Source organism: Diplotaxodon limnothrissa, linkage group LG9, assembly GCF_057381915.1.
Source record: "Diplotaxodon limnothrissa isolate DT_005_m linkage group LG9, D_limnothrissa_male_GT1.1, whole genome shotgun sequence".
Lineage (NCBI taxonomy): Eukaryota > Metazoa > Chordata > Actinopteri > Cichliformes > Cichlidae > Diplotaxodon > Diplotaxodon limnothrissa.
This window is the reverse complement of record NC_140604.1, coordinates 14,062,728-14,083,927: the sequence shown is the minus strand read 5'-3', so window position 1 is coordinate 14,083,927 and position 21,200 is coordinate 14,062,728. Positions and strand designations below refer to the sequence as shown.

Genomic DNA, 21,200 nt, shown 5'->3' with positions numbered 1-21,200 from the left:
AGGACTGAAGCAGAAACTCCTCAGTGCAGAGGAGTCCAATATGGAAGCCATATTTGTCATAGGGCCCTGGAGGCCAGTGCATGGAAATGGACCTGGAAGTGAGGAGTGAATATAAGGAGGTGAGAGGAATACTGATTCTGTGGATGGAGGTAGTAAGACTCTGGGGAGGGAAACCGAGTGAGGATCCGTGAGGTGAGTAAATGAGCTTCCAACCCTATTTTATTCTTATGATCCAGAGGAGATGATGGGCAGGAGGACAGGTGGGTGAAACAGTGAGTAGTTTTGATCCCAAGGAACAGATTGCAGAGAGGTGTGGAGAATCTTACCAAGCAGACCAGCATCCAGGTCATTGAGCTGCAGGTGAGCAAAGCGGTGACTTGATGAGGAAACTGTAGGCACAAGAAAACCAGGTAAGTTAAAACCATGAGCATGAACAGAAGACGCAATGAGGCCTGGTTACCACCATGAGGTAGCTGACGAACTGGTGGAGAAATGATGACAGTGTTGGTCTTAAATATAGCCTCACTGACTAACCAGATGCCAGGTTAGTAGGGCAAAGTGTGGAATCAGGAAGCAGACACGGGTTAACACAGGAAGCCGGTGGAGAAACACCAGACTCTCACTCAAGTCTTGACAATATTATAATCACATCCAATAATTCCAATAGAAATACTCAAAAAAATGCACACACAACACAAACCTAGACAGGTCCAGTTCATTGATTTAGGGCCATGGGCCTAAAGTTAAGCCCAGATAAAAGTGAATACAGCTGTAGCAATAGCTACGAGGAGGGCAAATTAAATAACACGCCAACACCATTTTCCCCTGATAAACTGCCAAAGTCACGGCTGAAACTTAGAGGAGACCGAGTGTTCTCTGTTGCCGCACCGATGCTTTGGAATAACCTTCCTCTCCATATTAGACAGGCTACATCAGTGCCAGTTTTTAAGTCATTATTAAAAACCTATTTTTATTCCCTGGCTTTTAACTCTGTGGGTAACTGACTTTTTTTTTTATTTTATTTTTTTTATAATTTTTTTGCTATGTCTGGTTTTATTACTATGTGCATATTAGTATTGTACAGCACTTTGGTCTACCAGGTGTGTTTTTAAAGTGCTATATAAATAAATGATGATGATGATGAATATGGCTGAAGAGGAATATTTTAACTGGGGGATTTACTCAGTCAGAAAAGTGTCTGAAAATTTTGATCTTTGCGTGTGTGGTTCATCAAACTAACACGATCAACAACTTCATATTTCTGTCACAATTTACATTTCCTCCAGAGCAGAGTGTGAAACTTTTCTGATCTTCTGCTAAAAAGTATATTAGAAGGATCAAAGAAGCAGTTGTAGTGTCTCTAGATTTCTTTTATTATACCTGTTTCAGGGGCAAAACAGTTTAACTTAAAGAGGAAACCTTATATACAGGGAGTGCAGAATTATTAGGCAATGAGTATTTTGTCCACATCATCCTCTTCATGCATGTTGTCTTACTCCAAGCTGTATAGGCTCGAAAGCCTACTACCAATTAAGCATATTAGATGATGTGCATCTCTGTAATGAGAAGGGGCGTGGTCTAATGACATCAACACCCTATATCAGGTGTGCATAATTATTAGGCAACGTCCTTTCCTTTGGCAAAATGGGTCAAAAGAAGGACTTGACAGGCTCAGAAAAGTCAAAAATAGTGAGATATCTTGCAGAGGGATGCAGCAGTCTCAAAATTGCAAAGCTTCTGAAGCGTGATCATCGAACAATCAAGCGTTTCATTCAAAATAGTCAACAGGGTCGCAAGAAGCGTGTGGAAAAACCAAGGCGCAAAATAACTGCCCATGAACTGAGAAAAGTCAAGCGTGCAGCAACGCAATGTTGACGGTGAACAGATCAAAACACTGACAGAATCCATGGATGGCAGGCTTTTGAGTGTCCTTGCAAAGAAAGGTGGCTATATTGGTCGCTGATTTGTTTTTGTTTTGTTTTTGAATGTCAGAAATGTATATTTGTGAATGTGGAGATGTTATATTGGTTTCACTGGTAAAAATCAATAATTGAAATGGGTATATATTTGTTTTTTGTTAAGTTGCCTAATAATAATGCACAGTAATAGTCACCTGCACACACAGATATCCCCCTAAAATAGCTAAAACTAAAAACTACTTCCAAAAACATTCAGCTTTGATATTAATGAGTTTTTTGGGTTCATTGAGAACATGGTTGTTGTTCAATAATAAAATTATTCCTCAAAAATACAACTTGCCTAATAATTCTGCACTCCCTGTAGTTCAATTAAATGGCTTAAATTCCAAGCAGAAGGTTTAGAGTTTGAGGATTTGTTGATACCTAGATAAGCAGGCAAAAAAATTCTGTCAACGTGGAAATGTTGTGGTTTGTTTGTTTTTTTATTTTAACTAGAAGGAAGGGCTAGGAATTTACTGTCAGTCAAAATGGAAAACCAAATATAATCAGGGGTCCCTAATAACAATGCACAAACTGGCAGCATCAATCATGTGACTGTAGACCACATTTAAGTGTCTTTGCACATCTCTGTCTATGTGAGAAGCTTTTTCTCGGAAAGCTGGTACATTAGAAGTTCAAACTTGTAAAGGGGTGGAGGTGTGATGTACCACAACCACACACACAAGCGCACAGGCAGACAGAAGCACGTCAGCAGTTCTCTCTGCATATTTTCCTTCACTCTCTAATATATATCCAAACATTAATCAACTTGTGTTAGTTGCAACTTGACCGGTGAGCCAGACCACCAGTGAAAATGTCCGTGAAGATCCACACCATCGCTCTCCTTCTGCTCTCGCTCTATCTGTGCTGGCAGCTCTCTGCAGGTAACTGTGTTTTCTTCTCTAAAGAAAAAAAGAGAGATAAGATGTATTAAACTGATTGAATATTGTCTATATTATTGTAGGGTCCTTGTCTTACAATATGAAACACTTTAAAGAGACTGTTGTTGTGGTTTGCCGCTATATAAATAAAAAGGAGTTAAACTGAATTTGTCATTACCTCACTGCAGAGCTTAGCTTTTCATCTCAGGCTAGTTTCGTAACAACGTTACTGCTGCTTAGGCCTGCTTTCATGTACACATACATTTATTTTTGTCTACATGAAGGGTGTCCATGGCCCACAATTAGGCCAAGTCGATCTCAAGTTTGCGCAAACAGTAATACAATTGCATAGTAACCAACTCTCATTTTAATATAAAGAAGTAAACATTTACACCCTGAGATAGTGGAGTTCCAACAGTGGGTCTCACTACATGATTATTACAGATCACAGTGGACTTAGAAAAGCACAGAACATTCATTTGCATTGGGGTTTTTTTTTTTTACTCTTAATGGTTAAAAATAAGTTGGCAAGATTTAGAAAAACTTGCAACTTTCTGCAAACTGTCATGCCTGTGTAGCAAACTGAAGACTTTTAAGGCTTCACTGCATTTTTATGCTTTAGCGAGACATGTTTGACACATACACTATACAGCTCTGCTTTTGAGCATGTGTGTGATATGCTTTGCTTATTTTGGGGGTAAAACAGAAGTAATAGAGCTTACCTACTGTAACATCAAACACATATCTTACAGTTTGTGTATCTTACAGTAGGAGTGACAGGGAGTGGATATAGCTTCACTAGCTTGCTATTACTGCACATCCTAACTACCCAGTCCTTTTATTTATTTCATATGTAGCTGTAACTCACTATCAAAAAATGGTTTATATAAACTTTGACACCAGTTGTATTCTGTCCATTTTTTACACTCTCACCTTCTACCCACCAAGCACCAGATGTCTGTAGTAGACGGTGTTTCCCAGGATAAATTTGTTCAGTTAGTCATGGCCTTTTAAAAGATGCTCCTTTATGTCTAAATTTGTTGTTTTGTTTTTTTTAAAGTGAAGGTTTAGTAGAAGTTTTCAGATTATATATCTTTTGGATTGATAAACCATATTTATGCAGTTTATGCTGTCAGCTGACTTGTACAAGCCTCTGGCTAATTAATACTGCCAACATTTTAAGGGTGACACAAAGATTCAAAACACCGTCTTTATAGACATTTGCTATTTAGAAATCTGGCATAGTTATGTCTGCAGTATTGTTCAGTGGCTACATTGTAACACATTGTCCCTCTTACACCAAATAAATATGTAGAAATGCCTCAAGAAGGCCCCCAAGTGGTGAGTTTTTCTTCTGCTCAGCTGGCCCACTTTTCCTGTTTATAAACAGGGTTAATGAACAATAACAAATTCTTCACATCTGTTAGTGGAAACAGATTGGTTTGAATTACCATGTGTAATGCACTTTGATGTTTCATCAACTCATTTTCTTATTTGTTTCCATAGTGTCAGAATGGTTACAGCGTTAAGCACAGAAACATTTACAAAATTTCAAGTAACATTTCAACAACCATTTTTTTTTTATCATTATTATTATTTAGAGGAGTTTTATTATTTATTTTAAACCTGGAGTTCCCTTGGGTTTTCTGTTCAATTACACTTCTCAGGCCAAATACATAAATGTCTGATCGACTTTCTCTCTCAGCTCGCCATGCTCCAAGGAGAAGGCCGTGCTGCGTTCTGGTCACCAGCCGCAATATGAGCGCTGACGTGGTGGGGCAAACATACCGTGAGCAGCCTGCAGGATCACCCTGTGTGAAGGCTATAATGTAAGTCTGAACATGTTGCCCTACGCACGAACATAAACACACACATTTCCATAACTTTTTCATTTTATTTCTAGTTTCCACACAAATGACGGACCCCTTTGTGCTGATCCGAAAGCTCAGTGGGTCAAGGATCGTAAGTTATGCTAACACACAGACTCAGGCACAAACTCAGTAAAAGTGTTTGCACAAAAAACTGAAGCTCCACTTCCTCTTTCTTCACTAGTCGCTGCGAACATGACGAAGGTGTGAAGTACGAAGCCTCTGGTGAAGCATCGCTGCCTTTCTGCATCATCTATATCTCCTTTGAAATGACCTTTAATTTAAACCAGAGCGCCTTCTTTTAATATAACTGTCTTATAACTGTTCTTTATTTTTTTACTCTTACCTTTGGTGTAGCCTTGTAATTTATTCTTGCTGTTGACTTCAGTCTGTCATGATGCCAACATTCTAGTTTTATTTTATTTTATTTTATTTTATTTTATTTTATGTTTGCGCTTATGTGCTTCTGTAAAGCTGGTACAGCTAGGTGCTGTGTCACGTAAATGTTAATTCCATGCCATTAAAATGCTCCGGATGGCAGCAACAACACAAGTATGTGGTAGACGTCCAGTTTAATGCCTAAATAAAAACGAGCCACCCTGAAGTTTTTTTTTCTAATCTTTGCATATATGTGTTGAAATTACAATCTATAGATTTCAATATTACATTTTGAAGTGAGTTTTAATTTGTTTCAAAGGACAAAATAACTTAATGTCAAATTAATGTCAAATGTAAATTACCAGCAAATTAAATGAAATTAAAAGCATAATAGTCCTTTTTCTTTGTCATTCAAACGTGCCAGCCTCTGTGACAGATGCCAACAATCACTGTGTGGTTTGTTTTTTATTCAACTACAAGAAAAAAAAAACAGTCACTGTCAGCTAGAATGGAAAAACAAAAATCATGACAATACACAAAAAATCCGTAATTAGACTGTACAGCACATTTAAGAGTCTGCGCCTGTTTTTGTTTGTAATGTTGTTTCTGTTGCTGATGTTGGGGTCATCTTGTAATCTCTTACAAACTACCTCCACTGCTTCAGTGACTGTTACACAAGTAAAGAGAGATGTAACATTGTACAAGATCATTGACTCATCTGCCTCCATAACAACATCTCTCACCTTCCCAAGAAACAGCAAAGTGTTGTGGATGTGGTGTTTAGGGCTGCCTGTCAACGGGTTGAGGATCGAAGCCAGAAACTTTGCAATGTTATAGGTGACTGAGTGGATCATACAGACAGTTTGTCTTCAAGGTACACCGTCTTTATGTATCTTCATTAAACCATACAGACTTGGGTATAGTCTGTGGTATGAGGCCCCATCAGTGGCATTGTCTTGTTCTAACTGCTTCACACAATCTATCACCCCCTGCCTGTAACCACTTCCTGGGTCTCATTTCAGGGGCTCATACAATTTTTCTCACTGAGCAATGACAAAATTTTCTCACGATAGTCTTTCTGTTTTAGCAAAACTGTGCACCCTCCCTTGACTGCCAGAAGGATGATAATGTTGCTGTCATTATTAATATTTCTCCCCCTGAAAATGCTTTGGGAGTTCAGAAACTACTCATCTAGCATCTCTAAGAGTTACAGTGAAGGGTCTAAAAGATAAGAATAAATACACAAATTTTTTTGGACTGAAGATGTTGCTGGGATACTGTCACAGTCATACTGTGACACAGATTTGTTGGTGTGGGGAATAACAACAAGCTTTTTTGATGTGTGTCACACATTTATGCTCTTCTAACCTTGATGTCTGGCACAGAGTGAGTGGGTGTGCCAGATCAGCTGCCTGTTGCTGGCACTGATCTGAGTCGTGGTAACGATTTAGCTAGAAATGAGTGTTTCCTGTCTCCCCCAGAACAACCAGAAATCCTGCTGTTGATGTGCGTGTTCATTGCCCCGTTGTGCTGCATGCATCCTCAGTTCAGAAGCTTAGTAGTTGGTGGAGATGCTTCTGCCAGCCCTTCCTGTGAAAGACAAAAAAAATAGTCTGTGCAGGGATGAAATACACAATTTCAATGCATCTGTTGCAGCTGAACACATATGATTTCCTTTTCTGTCACGTACGCTCAAACTTTTGCCACGTCTATATAACTTGTGGTTAACCACACGCACAGAGTTGATGCAAGAAATTCTGTATAAATGGCTGACAGAAGAGTTTAGTGCTTTTGATACATTCTTGCTATAATACTCTGAAATAATGACTTTGTATGTAAAAGGAGAAAAACACGAATATCTTTAAGTGGACTGGATGATGAAGGATGAAATTGCACAAATTCAGGGAAACAGAAAGTGAAATCAGACTGAATGTCTGCCTGAGGCCCGCATCTTGTGAAATGTTTAGTTTCTTAATGTCATGTATGAGTCTTATTGTGCAGGAGTAACTCTGCTTACTGTAACTGAAGCTATTTTAATGTGTAGAAGGGGTACATAGCATCCACACTGTGGAACTTCAGCTTTGCATTTCTGCTTTGTTCTTTTTGCTTCCCAACGACATTGACCTTACTCTGATTTAACCCCCCCCCCCCCCCCCCCCCCGGCACACACACACACACACACTTTTCCAGTGTCAGCTTGAAGCTCTGTATTGGCCTTTCTGTGACTTTCTGAATCTAACAAACCTAATTCCACACAGTAACTGTGGGAAATGGGTGTGAAAATTCCAGCTGCAACCCAGTAAAAAGATTTTGCACAACAGTCTATATCACATTTCTCAGCACAGGTTGTGGGTGTTTGTATTTGGTCTAAGTTTTTAAACCTCTAGTAGTGGTGTGGCAGCAGTGTGCTTTTTGGGGCCTAGTGGATCTGAAGGTGAATCACAAAGGGCACAAAGGGTTTGCAGACTTGGGGGAATTGGACTACCTGTGCAACGTGTACAGGGTGCAGATGCCATCACAAGCTGTCAAATGTAATAAGGACCCTAGCAAATAATCAGGAGGAGAAGAAAGTAATGGTCTGTGGCCCACACCTGCCAAACCATTTTGTTTTGTGGGTTTCTTGTTGTTGCCTTAGCAGAACAATTTGCACTAAAGGAGGTGAAATTGATTTTTGATGGTTTCTTCTTCTTACCTGGATAGATCCATATCCATGTCTGGCATTAGAATTGGACTTTAATGTCATTCAAACATTTGACATGATGTGAAAAAATAACACGAATTCTTAAGTCTTGGTATTTGCAGCATTCTGCTAAACAACAGGTTCAAAAGTATAAATAAACATTAAAATAAATACAAAAACTAAGTTCTAAAACAAGATCTGTCATTTAAATTGCTACGATTTAAATGACAGATCTCAATAAATTTACATTATTGCGTAACGTGTAGCAGGGAATAGCAGAGCAACAGCAGCAAACATCAGCAGCAACCGTTCACGAGGTTAACATTCAGAATCAGAATCTTAGAAGAAACAAAACGAAACTGAGGTGCAATTCTCTCTGTGCAAAGAAAGACACAGTCACTCAATAACGAAAAGGAACAAACACAGAACATATATCTAAAATATATGTGTACAATATATATACAAATATGTCTACTGTATAAACAACAGACACAATTGTTTTCATATTGCACTAGTTCCCATTTGCTGGTGTTGATGTAAGGGAGGGGCGGAGCCATCTGCTGCGACCAGTTGTGGTGAAACGGGGAAGACAGGATAAAGACGTGCTGTGGAAGAGAGCCAGGGATTAATAACAAGCAATAAGTCAATGCAGAGAGGTCTATTAACACATAGTGATTGAGAAAGGTGACTGAAGTTGTAAGCATGTAAACATAATACTGTGAGAAGTACAGCCACTGAATCACTTTGATACCTGGTGTTACTTTTACATCCCTTAAAAATAAACAATAAAGTTAAATAATAATGAAATAATGTTAATTAAACTTTTTTATTATTGACCTGTGAAGTTAGAATCTCATGACTCTTGGTCTCACCCTGCAGGTGAAAATTAAGACCTGCTGCCTTTTGAGGCTGTGTTGCAGTAAAAACAATAAAGAAAAACGTGCGAGACATTAGAAATTAAAAACAGTAGGCACTCAAGTGGTGGAGCAGGTTCTCTAATAATCCCTGGACTGGTGGTTGGATGCCTGCTCCATCAACCTGATTACCTCTGTGTGTTTGATGAGATTTTTTAATTAATAAAGGAAATGTCTTGATGCATGCTCAATCATCCAGGTAAGTAAATCTCCCAAACATTGATTCTGTTTATCTGGACGTAGCGTTTTGTGGGAGAAACGTTTCGTCACTCATCCAGGTGACTTCTTCAGTCTCAGCTGACTGCAGGTTTCCCCGATCTTATAAACAGTACATTTGCATAATGACTGAAACCAGCCCACTGAAGGAACAATGGGCTGGGAGGTCAGTTCCTTAATCTTAATTATGCAAATTCTCATTAACTTGGTGGACCGACACATCAAATTCACCAGGGAGGATATGAAAAGTGGCAGGTTAGCCTTCTTAGACTGTGAGATTTCCATCAGTAATGGCGGTACATCTAAAAGCTGACGTGTACCGTGAACCTACACATACGGATCAGTATCCAAGGTTTGACTCTCATCATCCACTGGAGCACAAACTGGGTGTCATCAGGACGCTACAACACAGAGCGAACACCATCCCCACTGACACAGCGGCCAGGGAGGCAGAAGAACAGCACATCAAGAAGGCCCTGAGTAAATGTGGTTATCCCAGCTGGACTTTTTTCAAAGCGGGAAAGGCACCTAAAGAAAGCTCCAGCTGATCCAGGAGAGAAGGACAACCGCTGCCCAAGCGAAAACCTGTAGTGATCCCATATGTGTCAGGAGTATCGGAGCAGTTGAGACGCATTTATCTAAACACCGGGTCTCTGTGGCTTTTAAACCTCAAAAGACGCTGTGCCAAAAACTGGTCCACCCTAAGGATCGGGTCCCCCGACACAAACAGAGTAACATAGTGTACGCTGTTAAGTGGCAGGAGGATTGCCAGGATTTATACATCGGGGAAACCAAACAACCTCTGGCGAAGCAGATGGCACAACACAGAAGAGCTACCTCGTCAGGCCAGGACTCTGCAGTCTATTCACACCTACAGGCCAGTGGACACTCTTTCAATGATGAGGATGTACACATCCTGGACAGGGAGGAACGCTGGTTTGAGGGCGGAGTCAAGGAGGCCATTTATGTGAACAGGGAAAGACCATCTATGATGCCACAAAACGCTACGTCCAGATGAACAGAATCAACTTTTGGAGTAATAAAGGAAATAAATAGAAATAATATTAACAATAAAACTAAAAATCCCTAAAGTTCAGCTGCACACAACATCATCCACAGAGTATACAACATAAACCTTTTGTAACAATTCAGCCATCATGGTGACAACTGGTCAGTGTTTATTACACCTTTGCTGCCATCACGTGGGGGAAAGAAAACAGCCAGCTATCTTTAATGTCCCTGCATGCAGCACAGGAAAGGCCATGCCGCCCGGTGTTTCTGAGTTTTATGTTATTTTGTTATTTCATTTGTATTCTTTTTAGTTATCTAGTTATTTTGTGAGGCCTAGTTTGCAGTTTAGTTCATGGTTTATCAGGTTCCCTTGTGTCATGTCAACATCTCCATGTTTCCTGTTTTATTTTGAAAGAGTCCAGTGTTCTTTGTTCATTGTATTTAGTTTCACTTCCCCTGTCCTGTCATTAGGTTCATGTGTGCCAGCTGTGCTCCCATGTGTGGCCACTTCCCTTGATTACCCCTTATGTGTATTTAGTCTCTGTGTTTCATTCAGTGTATGTCGTGTCGTCTGTGTAAGCGTCCCAGTTATGTCTCGTCATAGTTGTCACGTTTCTCAAAGCCACAGTCATAGCATGAGTTCTCGAAGTTTCATAGCTTTATCACAGTTTCATAGGTTTTTCTTAGTCTGTTTTCCAGTTTAGTTGTCTTCCCTGCACTCATCATAGCTTTTGTTTTTGCCTTCTGTCATCAGGCATAATAAAGGCTTGCATTTTGTTAAGTCATGTCACGTCTCCTTGCCTATGTCTGCTCTTGGGCCTTGCTCTAACTAACACACTGGCGGACCGCGCTGTGACAAAAGTGTTAAAATGTGCACTCCAGCCCAAGGTTCAACACAAAAGGTTCTTGGTTCACTGCAAGATAATTACTATTAGTAGCTGGAATAAAGTGTGTGCCACTGTGAGATCGTCTCTTTTAGAAGACTTATGTTGTTGTTCTGCTATCGTTTAAAACATTCTTCAATCAAATTTTGTTTAATCACAAACTAATGCACAAAAATAACCGGTTAGGCCTCACCCATCAAACCTTCCTTTTTTCTTTTGCCTTGCAGCTTTAAAATCCTTTGTCCACTATCTCTGCTCTACACACGATCAGATCATCTCAACCTTGCCTTTATCTCCGGACTGCTCAAATCGAACTTCTCCTCTGATATACTCATTTTTAACTCTGACCAGCTGGCCACTCTGAATTAAATCTTTGCATCTTCAGCTTACCCTCATGCTTTTTGTTAATGCCATCATCGCTTTAAACCATACATCATAGCAAGTAGAAAAAGACTGATAATGTATGGCTTGTTTGTAATGGCCAACAGGAGAAAGGCTCTTCTTTCCAAAGAGAACAGGGCAGAATGAATCCACTATTATTACAAGAAACATCAGTCATCAGAAACATAACATTAGAAACATAGCATCTCTGAAAGATTCTCCAACTGGCAGGAAACCAGTTTAACATGGTCCTGTGATGTATTCTCCACCCATAGTGTGCAACCTCATTCCTGTGTATGTATTAGATGGTGAGCAGATGATCATGCTCCCCAGTCTACAGCAGCAGTACCACCTGCTAGTGAACCTGGTCAAGCCCTCCACGGCTCTGAGAGGCTTCTTCACCCTGGACCCTGTAGCTCTTGCTTCTTTCCTGTATTTTATAGTTCTGATCCACAGTCAGTAAATAACCAGTGATTGAATCCACCTGTATCCAATGAGACACATTGAGAACAACACATTCTGTGGCTGTCGATTGTGAACCTGATGTCGGCACTGTCGGCCCGGCCTGGGTTGTCTCCACATGGCCAGACATGAACTACAAATAAGTGAAGGGATACTAAAAAGGAGATGAGAACCTGAGATAGAGGAAACACATGGCAGCACAGCTTAGGTTTGCAAAGTTGCACCTAACAAACCACAAGATTCGATTGCTCTTTTTAACACTCGTGCAACATGATAGGAAAGGAAGCGTAATCGAGAAAGACGACGTCAGTGCGATATTTGAAAACTGGCTGGCACATAGGGGAGAAGGTTTACCACTTCCTAGTTTGACAGGGCCTGATGAACCACATGATTTATTACACAGAGGAAAAATGCTGACTTTGCAAAGTCATGTCAGCATTTATTAGAAAAAGCCAAGGGATTGAGTAACTCAACACTACACTGGAACTCATCCAGGCAGTCTGACAGTAGTAATATGTTGATGAATGACGAGGTAATATTGTAACGATGAGCCAGAGGCAGAGACGTGGAAGTAGAAATGAATATCCCAGATTCTGTGTCATCAGGTTCAGGAAGTCTTTACTTTTGACTTGCTGGAAACATCTCGGTATGTTATATTTCATATTCTGCAGATGTTTAAACACAACAGTTGGCAACATTTTTTGAGGATTTGAGTATTTTATTTATATAACCTGTTTGACACTCGACCGTCTCCTAATTACCAGTTAACAATATAAACCTTAGGCTATAGTTCCACACACCAACACAAATCCATATACTAATAAGGGCACACATATGGTCTTTCTTTTAGTTTTTATGTTTGAACACAAAGCCAACAAGACAAAGCAAAGATGAATGCACATGCTTCTATCCTGGATGCAGTGTTCTTGTCTTTTTTGTATGATAAATATAAAGGAAATGTTCTTAACTGCTCCATCCTTTTCCTCCTCCTGCAAACAAACTGGAAAAATAAGCAGCCAGAGGTCAGTCAGTTAACAGATGATGTTAAGAGGCATTAACAGCTACTTTTAATTTCACTTCAGACCTGACTTGTGCATTACAACAATCACTGGATGGGTTTGTTTAATTTCCATTTAACTGCAAGAGGTCAGCAGCCACTGTCAGTTAAAATGGAAAAACAAAAATTAGTCAGTCATCATTCGTCAGGCTGAACACCATATTTAAGTGCCTGTGAATGTTGTGTGAGGCTGTTTCTCAGAAAGTTCTCAGAGACGTTGGTGGTTTGAAATATTAAAATCTGATAACAGGCAGACATGTTATGTACCACACACCACACAAATGCACAGAAACACTCTGCAGATGTTCCTGCACTTACCAATAAATAACCAAACACGAATCAACTCAGTTTCACCCTGATCAGTGAGCCGGACCACCGGTAAAAATGTCAGTCAAGATTCTCTCCATCACGCTCCTCCTGCTCTCAATATGTGTGTGCTGCCACTCCTCTGAAGGTAACTATGATCTTACTTTTCTAAAGGAAAAAAGAGATAAAATATATCAAATTGATAACAGCAGTTACAATTTCTGATGTTGGCTCCTAGCTGTTTGTGAAGAGCCTCACCGTACCCTATGGAGACGACGGCTCCCAACTGTTTATGTTTCAGTTTGATGTGCAAAATGAGTTATTTATTTAGTTAAAGACAAAGTGAAAATGAATCCTTTTAAAAGTTTCGAAAATTTGGTGAACTCTCTCATCTATATTTATTGAAAGTTTCTGGTTGTTTGTGATTCTCATAACAAACACCTCAGACAATTTTAAACAGAGTCCATTTTTTGTCAGAGACACATGTGAGAAACATGGCACTCAGCCCATCTGCTTTGAAATCTGTGGGTTGCAAATTTGAATTTATGTTTGTTTTGTTTGTTTATCACCAAACTGTCCTAAAAAAAGAGTTTCAAGATGGCTCCCAAGTGTGAGACTTTCTTCTACAGAAACTCTGTTGCCTCCATTTCTTTCTGTTTAATGAAAATCTGTAAAACGTTGATTTTCCTTCTAATCAGACTTTCTCAGGTTGTATAAATAAATTTTTAACCTCCTACCTCTCAGTTCCAGCTCATCCTGGAAAGAGACGACCGTGCTGCGTTGACGTCACCTACATGAATAAGAGCGCCGAGGTGGTGGGGGAAACATATCGTCAGCAGGCTGCAAGACCACCCTGTGTGAAGGCTATAATGTAAGTCAGCACGTTGTCCTACATACAAACATACAATCTGTATAACCTTCTGTCTTTTATTTACAGTTTTAACACAGGAAACGGAGGACAACTTTGTGCTGATCCTAACGCTCAGTGGGTCAAGGATCGTAAGTTATGCTAACACACAAACACATGAAAAGTATTTGCAGAGAAAATCTGAAGCTCCCTTTGTCTCTCCTTCCTCCTCAGTCACTGCCAACATGACGAAGGTGTAGTGAAGTGAAGTTCTCTGGTGAAGCATCACTGCCTGTCTCCTTTGAGATCACCTTTAAAAACGTATTTTAACTTGAGCGCTTTCTTAATGTAACTGTTTCTTTCTGCTTTCATTTACATTTACTCTAACCTGTTGAGTAATCCTATTGTTTATTCTAGGTGACGGCTTTAGTCTTTTTTTGGACCAGCTGTTTTCAAATGGATACGTTTTGACTTCCTTTGTTTTTGTCTTTCTTGCTTATTCATGAATTTCTTTCTTTGTATTATGTGTTGATGTGAAGCACATTCTGGCAGCAAAAAATAATATAAAAAAATAAACTTTTGTATTATTGAGCAAATATTTTTTTCTAGTCTTGTTTACTCTTGTCTACTCACAGAAGACAACAAACATATCTCCCAGTAATTTCCCAGAATTGTGCATGATTCCACCAGTGCATGAGCCAATATGATACACTTTTATTTGAGTCATCATCAAGAGTTTCTAATAGAGGTCAAAGCAGTTACTGTAGTGGTTGGAGAGCTTGACTTCAGCCACTAGGAGCTCCTTACTCAGAGAAGTGGGCGCAAAAGGATCAGCTGCTCCTGACACTCAAAGAGTCGAACATCCATGTTTTTTAATTTATTATTCACTAGCTGGGCCCAAGTCTTATTTAGGTTTGATATTGTTTTAGTAGGTAAAAGTGAATGCTTTGACATGAGTTGAGCTGTGGTTTGGGGAAGGCCTTGAAGGGGACTGGTGATGGCTCCCGGGCCTGGCAGATCCCAATGCACTAAATAGAAATGAAGAAGTTAACGAATGGAAAACAAGGAGTGAGGGAGGGTGGGGCACGTAGATGAGAATGAACAGCTTGCAGAACTGGGGGAACCTATATAGATGACAACCGGAAGGAGCGTGTTTGGAGGCGTGGTCCTGCTCCTGAAATTCTGATAGATAATCTCCAATAATTTTTTGTCAGTCAAGTTAAAAAAAATCAGGCCAAAACATTCCACCACTGAAAAGAACATTCAATCGCTCCATCTGTTTGATACGGCTGCACACACAGGGATACAAACAAACAAACAAAAACCTTGAAGGATGTTCTGCCTCCTGAGCTACAGCCACCCAGTGATAAACATGAGTAAACCCTCACTAGGTTTTAGATAAAGTGTACACTCACAAACCTGCATTTGAAACGTTGGCTACCATAGCAGTATAGTTTTGCAACATGGCATTTCGGTCTTCTATCTAAAATAGGAAAACAGGAACATAAATAGTACCATCATTGCCAGACCTGGCTCACATCTGGTTGACATACACCCTGCTATGTAGAGTAGAAAAGTGCCATTTAAGAATCAGTCTGTTCACTGTATGAACAGTTTTGTCGTGTTACTTTTGCACTATTATGTTCCGGCACATGTTGTTTTTACATGGCTTGAATAAGGTACATATTAGGCTGACATCTGGGGCCAGAGCTGAAACTGTTCTGGACCAGCAGTGTGTCTGGAACTGGCCCATGGCTGCACACAAATTACACATGGCCCACATACAACAAAGAACGACGGCCCTTTGGTGGCCCAGACCAGGTTTGCCAGAGGTAATCCACACATGGGCCAGCAAAGGACCACCAGTGTGTCTGGCCTTGTGCTGGCCCATGTGTGGGCCACCTCTGGCAAACCTGATCTGGCCCACCAAAGGGCCGTCATTCTTTGCAGTATGTAGGCCATGTGTAAGCATATTGTGTGGGCCAGATCTGGGCCATACCAATTTTGCTATGTGGGTACAGCCCTGCTGTAGCAAATATATGCCTGCTCCTGCTCGTCAGCGTGCCCATAACCTGTCTGCTCCAACCACAGCAGAGGTACTTATTGCAGCTGTATTTCACTGACACTAGTCTTTGGGATGCTATTCTCTGTGTCTTCTTTGTTTAATGTAGGATGGCCAGTAACACAGGACTTATTTATTGTTCTTCTTAATGAGAACAGTTGAGGAAGCAGCTAAACTTCATCCATAGTCAGTTTTCCAATTAAATAAAAAAAAGCAAACTAATAAATACATTAAAAAAATAATTAAAGATTAAGTTCATAGAAGTGATTTAACTCTCACTAAGCTTATTTCCACTTGGTTGATTGTTACTCAACTTCCACTAGAAAGTGGGTCATGTACATTTTTCAAACCTTACCTAAAAACATTTCTGCCAATATTGTAACAATACAACTGCTCTGTGCACACAAGAATAACACCATACCACCATTGCTACCATTTCTAAATGAACAGAAATAAACACAAAATAAAATGTTCAGTCAGCACTTGATGTGAATCAGTGGCCTGAGTGCAGTTTCCTATTTTGGCTGGTGTGCAGAGACAGTTAAAACAGCCGTTTGATTCGAATTTCTCTTTTCTCAGCTATGAAAGCAGTGACCTGCTTTCATCATCATCTTTGTTGTTACCACAGACTGATGGTGGATGGTGTTGGCGTACTACAGTGCTAATCTTAATCTTTCTAGTTTCCGTGCAGAGTTTCAGTTTTACTGACATTTAAGTCACCAATTCAGTCTCAGGAAAACAAACAAAACGAACTTTATTTTGCATGAAAGCTGGTGAATATTAAGAAATACTACAATATGCCTAGCTGTGAGCATGTGAAAGACTAAGCAATGCACACATATGAGCACCATAGGAAAATCACTCAGATGTTAATTATCCTGCATGTTTTAACATTCTCAGTTTAAAAGCACCTATAAAGGTCTGTTTAGGATCATGTGGCGGCACCAGTGATTGACCCATTAATCCAGGGATTACGAGACAATTTACTCCACAACAGATTCCAGTTGCAACCAAGAGTCATGAGGGTCATGCACAAAAGCACAGTTCTTATAGTAAAGAAACACAGGCCTATACAGTTCTGTGTGTTCAATCTACAGCAAGAATAATGAGGTCTCACAGTTCAGTTGGTCAGCTATCACCTGGACTGGTGAATAACCGCTGGCTTTTTCAAGATAGTGGTTTTAACCAAGGGCTGCTGGTAGATTGCCTTATCTCCGGAGACTACAGAGACTATTTATAAACTGCACTCTGTACAGTTAATACCAATTTGTCAACCTTACTTTTGGCTTTTTCAGAGCCCCAGTACTTTCTAGGGTGCTGTGTCCGCACACTGCATATGCCACTGCCTACTTGGATGATGTCATTATCACACAGTATCACACGGGGACCATAGTGTGTTGTGCTTGGATGATAGCCACGAAGCTAGAGCATAATAGTGACAAGCAACAGTCAGAGCGATGTTTGGTGAGTGTGTAAAGCAGCAAAGGAAAAGAAGAAAATCCTCTTTGTGAACTGCAGTAAACTTTGTTAGACTACACGTTTTAGGCTTCTTTCTACTATTTTATGGCACTCATCCTGTCCAATGACCAGTCATTTCATCAACTTGTATCCCACTGCCAACAAGGCTTTCTGTCCTCCAGGTTCAGAACTACAGATCCTGTGGCTGTGGGGTGTAGTGAACCTAGCCTGAGACATCACCACCATACAGTCAGACATGGACTACACACAAGAGTTTTTGACTCCATATCTGTCCTTTTTGTGTATAATATGAAGCATTGTGTCAATGAAGGAATGCTATATATATAGAGTGAAAGATGGCTGAGGTGGTTAGAGATCAAACTTCAGTCAGACAATGATGTGGTTTAATTTAAAGATACATGGCACCTATTTTTATTGTTGTATTTCCAAACCCAAACTTTATATTTTGCATGTTTTCTGCATTTCTTGATTTTGCATCTGCATGTTTTTTGTCTGTGGTCACTTTGCACTCCTTAGCAGTTTTAATGTAGTCATTTTGTACCTCTGCTTTATGCCTGTATTTTTTTAGTATTTAAAAAAGAAAGAACGTGGAAACAAAGCACAAGTTTGCAAAGTTTTTATACTCATGCAACATGTTTGGAAAGGAAGCAATATAAAGAAAGACTGTCAAAAATGCCACGAATATCATATTTGAAAACTTGTGCATAGGTGAAAAGATTTACCACTTCCTGATTTGAGGGGGCCTAAGGAACCACATGACTTATGATACAGAGGAAAGATGTTCATTCTGGAAACTCGTCAGCATTTATTATAAAACAGAAGTGACTAAGTGACAGAGCACTACACTGGAACTCATAACGACAGTTTAAGAATAGTAATATGCTGATGATTAAAGACGTAGTAGTATATTGTAATGATGGGCCAGAGGCAGAGAAGTGGAATTGAAAATGAATATTTCAGATTCTCTGTTATCAACTTCAGCAAGTCTTCAATTTTAAAGGTTACTGAACTTGCTGGAAACATCTCAGAACATTTTTTGTTACATTTGGTATTCTGCAGAAACACCAAATACATATCCACGCTCGTGGCTCAAGAGTTGGGAGTTTGCCTTGTAAACGGAAGGTTTAGTCTTGGTCGTTGTGTCCTTGGGCAAGACAGTTCACCTGTTGCCTACTGGTGGTCAGAGAGGGCTTAGTAGCCCCAGGGTCCGGTAGCCTCGCCTCTGTCAGTGCGCCCCAGGGCAGCTGTGGCTACAATGTAGCTGCCATCACCAGTGTGTGGATGACTGAATGTATAAAGCGCTTTGGTGTCCTTAGGGACTAGAAGGTAGAAGTGTAATAGACTGATTATAGTAGTCAATTTCACAAAAACAAATTGTAAAAAATCTAATATTTAAAGACAGTGCTGGAGATGCTGAAAATGGGAAAACCTGATAAAAACAACTGAAACTTAGATAGATAAATGATTTTAATCGATTTTATTAGAACACAGTTCTGCAAAGGTCTAAAGAAACTATATTAAAAAGCTCAACTTAACTTACAACATTTAGTGCTAGCTGTGGGCCACACGGGGAGTCAGTCTACACTAAGGCTATGTCCACACTAATGCATTTTCATTTGAACACGCATCGTTTTCTCTCCGTTTTGGCCTCCCGTCCACACTGAGACGAAAACACAGCGTTCTGAAAACGCACTCGAAAACGAATACATTTGAAGACGGTGCTTTCGCGTCACAGTGTGGACAGTGAAAACGCAGACTTTCTAAAATGATGACACATGTTGGTCATATGATGCAGTCATGTGACCAATTAAACTAAGATAGCGGAGGGCATTATGCAGCAGTTGTTTTGTTTGCTCTTAATTTTGACAGCCCTATCAAAGATTAATATCAGTCTGTACATGCTCCAGATAGCTTTTCCTTAAATTCTATAATTCTCACTCGCTTTTGCAACTTTGTAGTTTTGTGTTACTCACACCAACAACTGCACCTCATTGTCTCCACCAACTCAGGGCTTTTGCTCGACATTTTGCAAAGAGCCAGAAAGTAAATAAAAAGGCAGACAGAAATGAGGCAGGTCAAATCTTCTTGCGTATCCCGCATGCGTAGTACTGGAACATAAACGTTTTCATCTGTTTCAATGTGGACGCACAACTCTGTGAAAACGACTGAAAACGCTAGTGTGGACACTGTGCAGTCATTGAATTGACCATGAAGTTCTCTGTACATCAACGTATTCTACAGTCAAATTAGAGGCCATCAGTCTGAATACTAAAGCTTGTCTCACTCAAAGGGACATTGATCCCAAGCCCCTGTAGCACTAAATTCAACCCTAAGAATCCAAATGGGTCAGCTTAACAGCTTAATGTAAACAAGAAAATCAAAAGAATTTAATTTAATGGTTTAGATTGCAAGAAAAGGTTTAAGTTGTGAGGATTTAAGATTAAATGTATCTCGATAAGGACCCAAAAAGTCAGTCAGTTATGCAAATGTGGAGAAATGTGCATCAGAGTCATCATGCATTACTTTTATTTCCATTTGAGTCCTGATTCATAACAATCACAACAATTCATGTTTATTTTTCTTATGAACTCCAACAGATAAACAGTCACTGTCAGTGAAAATCGAAAAACTGAAATCTTCAGGGGTCTAGATAGACATCATTCATGACAATGCAGGTGAGTCAGTCACTGGGCTGTACACAAGTTTCTGTGAACTTTGTGTATGTGAGGCTGTTTCTCGGAAAGCTCAGAGTGAGATGTTGGTGGTTTGAAATAGAAAAATCGTCCTGACAGGAGGCGGAGGTGTGATATGTCACAACGACACACACACAAATATACAAACCTATAGAAAGACGTCATCAGTCGCGCCTGTAGATGTTCCTGCGCTTATAAATAAATAGCTAAGGAATCAACTCGCATAATTACAACCTGATCAGTGAGCCAGACCACCGGTGAAAATGTCTGTGAAGATTCTCTCCGTCACTCTCCTCCTGCTCTCAATGTGTGTGTGCTTCAGCTCCTCTGCAGGTAACTATATCTAAAGATATATAAAATTGATTAAGTAGCTACTTTTACAGCAATTACTTACTTTTTGGTGAAAGGGGGTGGACTCTCATGGGTTTCACTAGGCAACGACTCCGCTAGTTTCTCTCACCACAAACCTTTACTTCTGGTATATGCTCATTCAGTACTTTTAAACAGTCTTTTCAGCATTTACACTCTTGCGTTCTATCCACCAAACTCCAGACATCCCTGAACGTGCAGTCAGGCATGACATTTTAAAAGGCGTCCTTTACATTGAAATTTAGGAGAAGGAGATTTTACATCATTCTCCTGACTTTTCTTTTGATTGGGAAATATTTTCATTTGATGTATAGTGATTATACATTTATGCATATCTACATGCAAATATGTACTTCCTTTGATTTATGGGTTCTGTCTCATGATGCTAAGCATCTCTCGCACCACCCATTCAACTATCATACAAAATACCACAGTGGATGCAGGGGTTCCATTTCAGCTATATGAGCACTCTGTAAACAAATCTTAATGCTGTTTAGTTTTCAAGCTTTCTGCTGTGAGAGGTGCACATTGTGACTCATTGCATAACTATGATAATGTCTTAATACAAACAGGAAATGAAAGACACAGAGACAGAACAGCATGATAAGTTGCAAATGTGCGATAATGATGTTCACCATTCAGCTAGCTGCATATCTGAATTTTGTCTTTGATAAAAGAATGATGTTAATAAATGAAGCTTATTGCCTCATATTCTCGCCAATGTTCTTTATTGACAATTAATAACAATAAGAAC

General features: G+C 39.8%; 2 protein-coding genes across 3 annotated transcripts; both read left to right on the top strand.

Moving 5' to 3' along the window:
- Positions 1–2,762: 2,762 nt before the first annotated feature.
- On the top strand, positions 2,763–5,058 carry LOC146625321 (C-C motif chemokine 3-like). The gene is made up of 4 exons (XM_085362001.1): positions 2,763–2,842; positions 4,545–4,668; positions 4,743–4,801; positions 4,892–5,058. The coding sequence occupies exons 1-4, from the start codon at positions 2,773–2,775 to the stop codon at positions 4,915–4,917; spliced, it is 279 nt and encodes a 92-aa protein (XP_085218127.1). The 5' UTR covers positions 2,763–2,772; the 3' UTR covers positions 4,918–5,058.
- An 8,016-nt stretch (positions 5,059–13,074) lies between these two features.
- Positions 13,075–14,103, top strand: LOC146625320 (eotaxin-like). Of its 2 annotated transcripts, none has more exons than XM_085362000.1 (4): positions 13,075–13,144; positions 13,747–13,867; positions 13,934–13,995; positions 14,078–14,103. In XM_085362000.1, exons 1-4 carry the CDS (start codon positions 13,075–13,077, stop codon positions 14,101–14,103), a joined length of 279 nt encoding a protein of 92 aa, XP_085218126.1. The 2 variants fall into 2 exon arrangements, with proteins under 2 accessions (XP_085218126.1, XP_085218125.1); XM_085361999.1 differs by having other exon boundaries at positions 13,741–13,867.
- Positions 14,104–21,200: the final 7,097 nt, after the last annotated feature.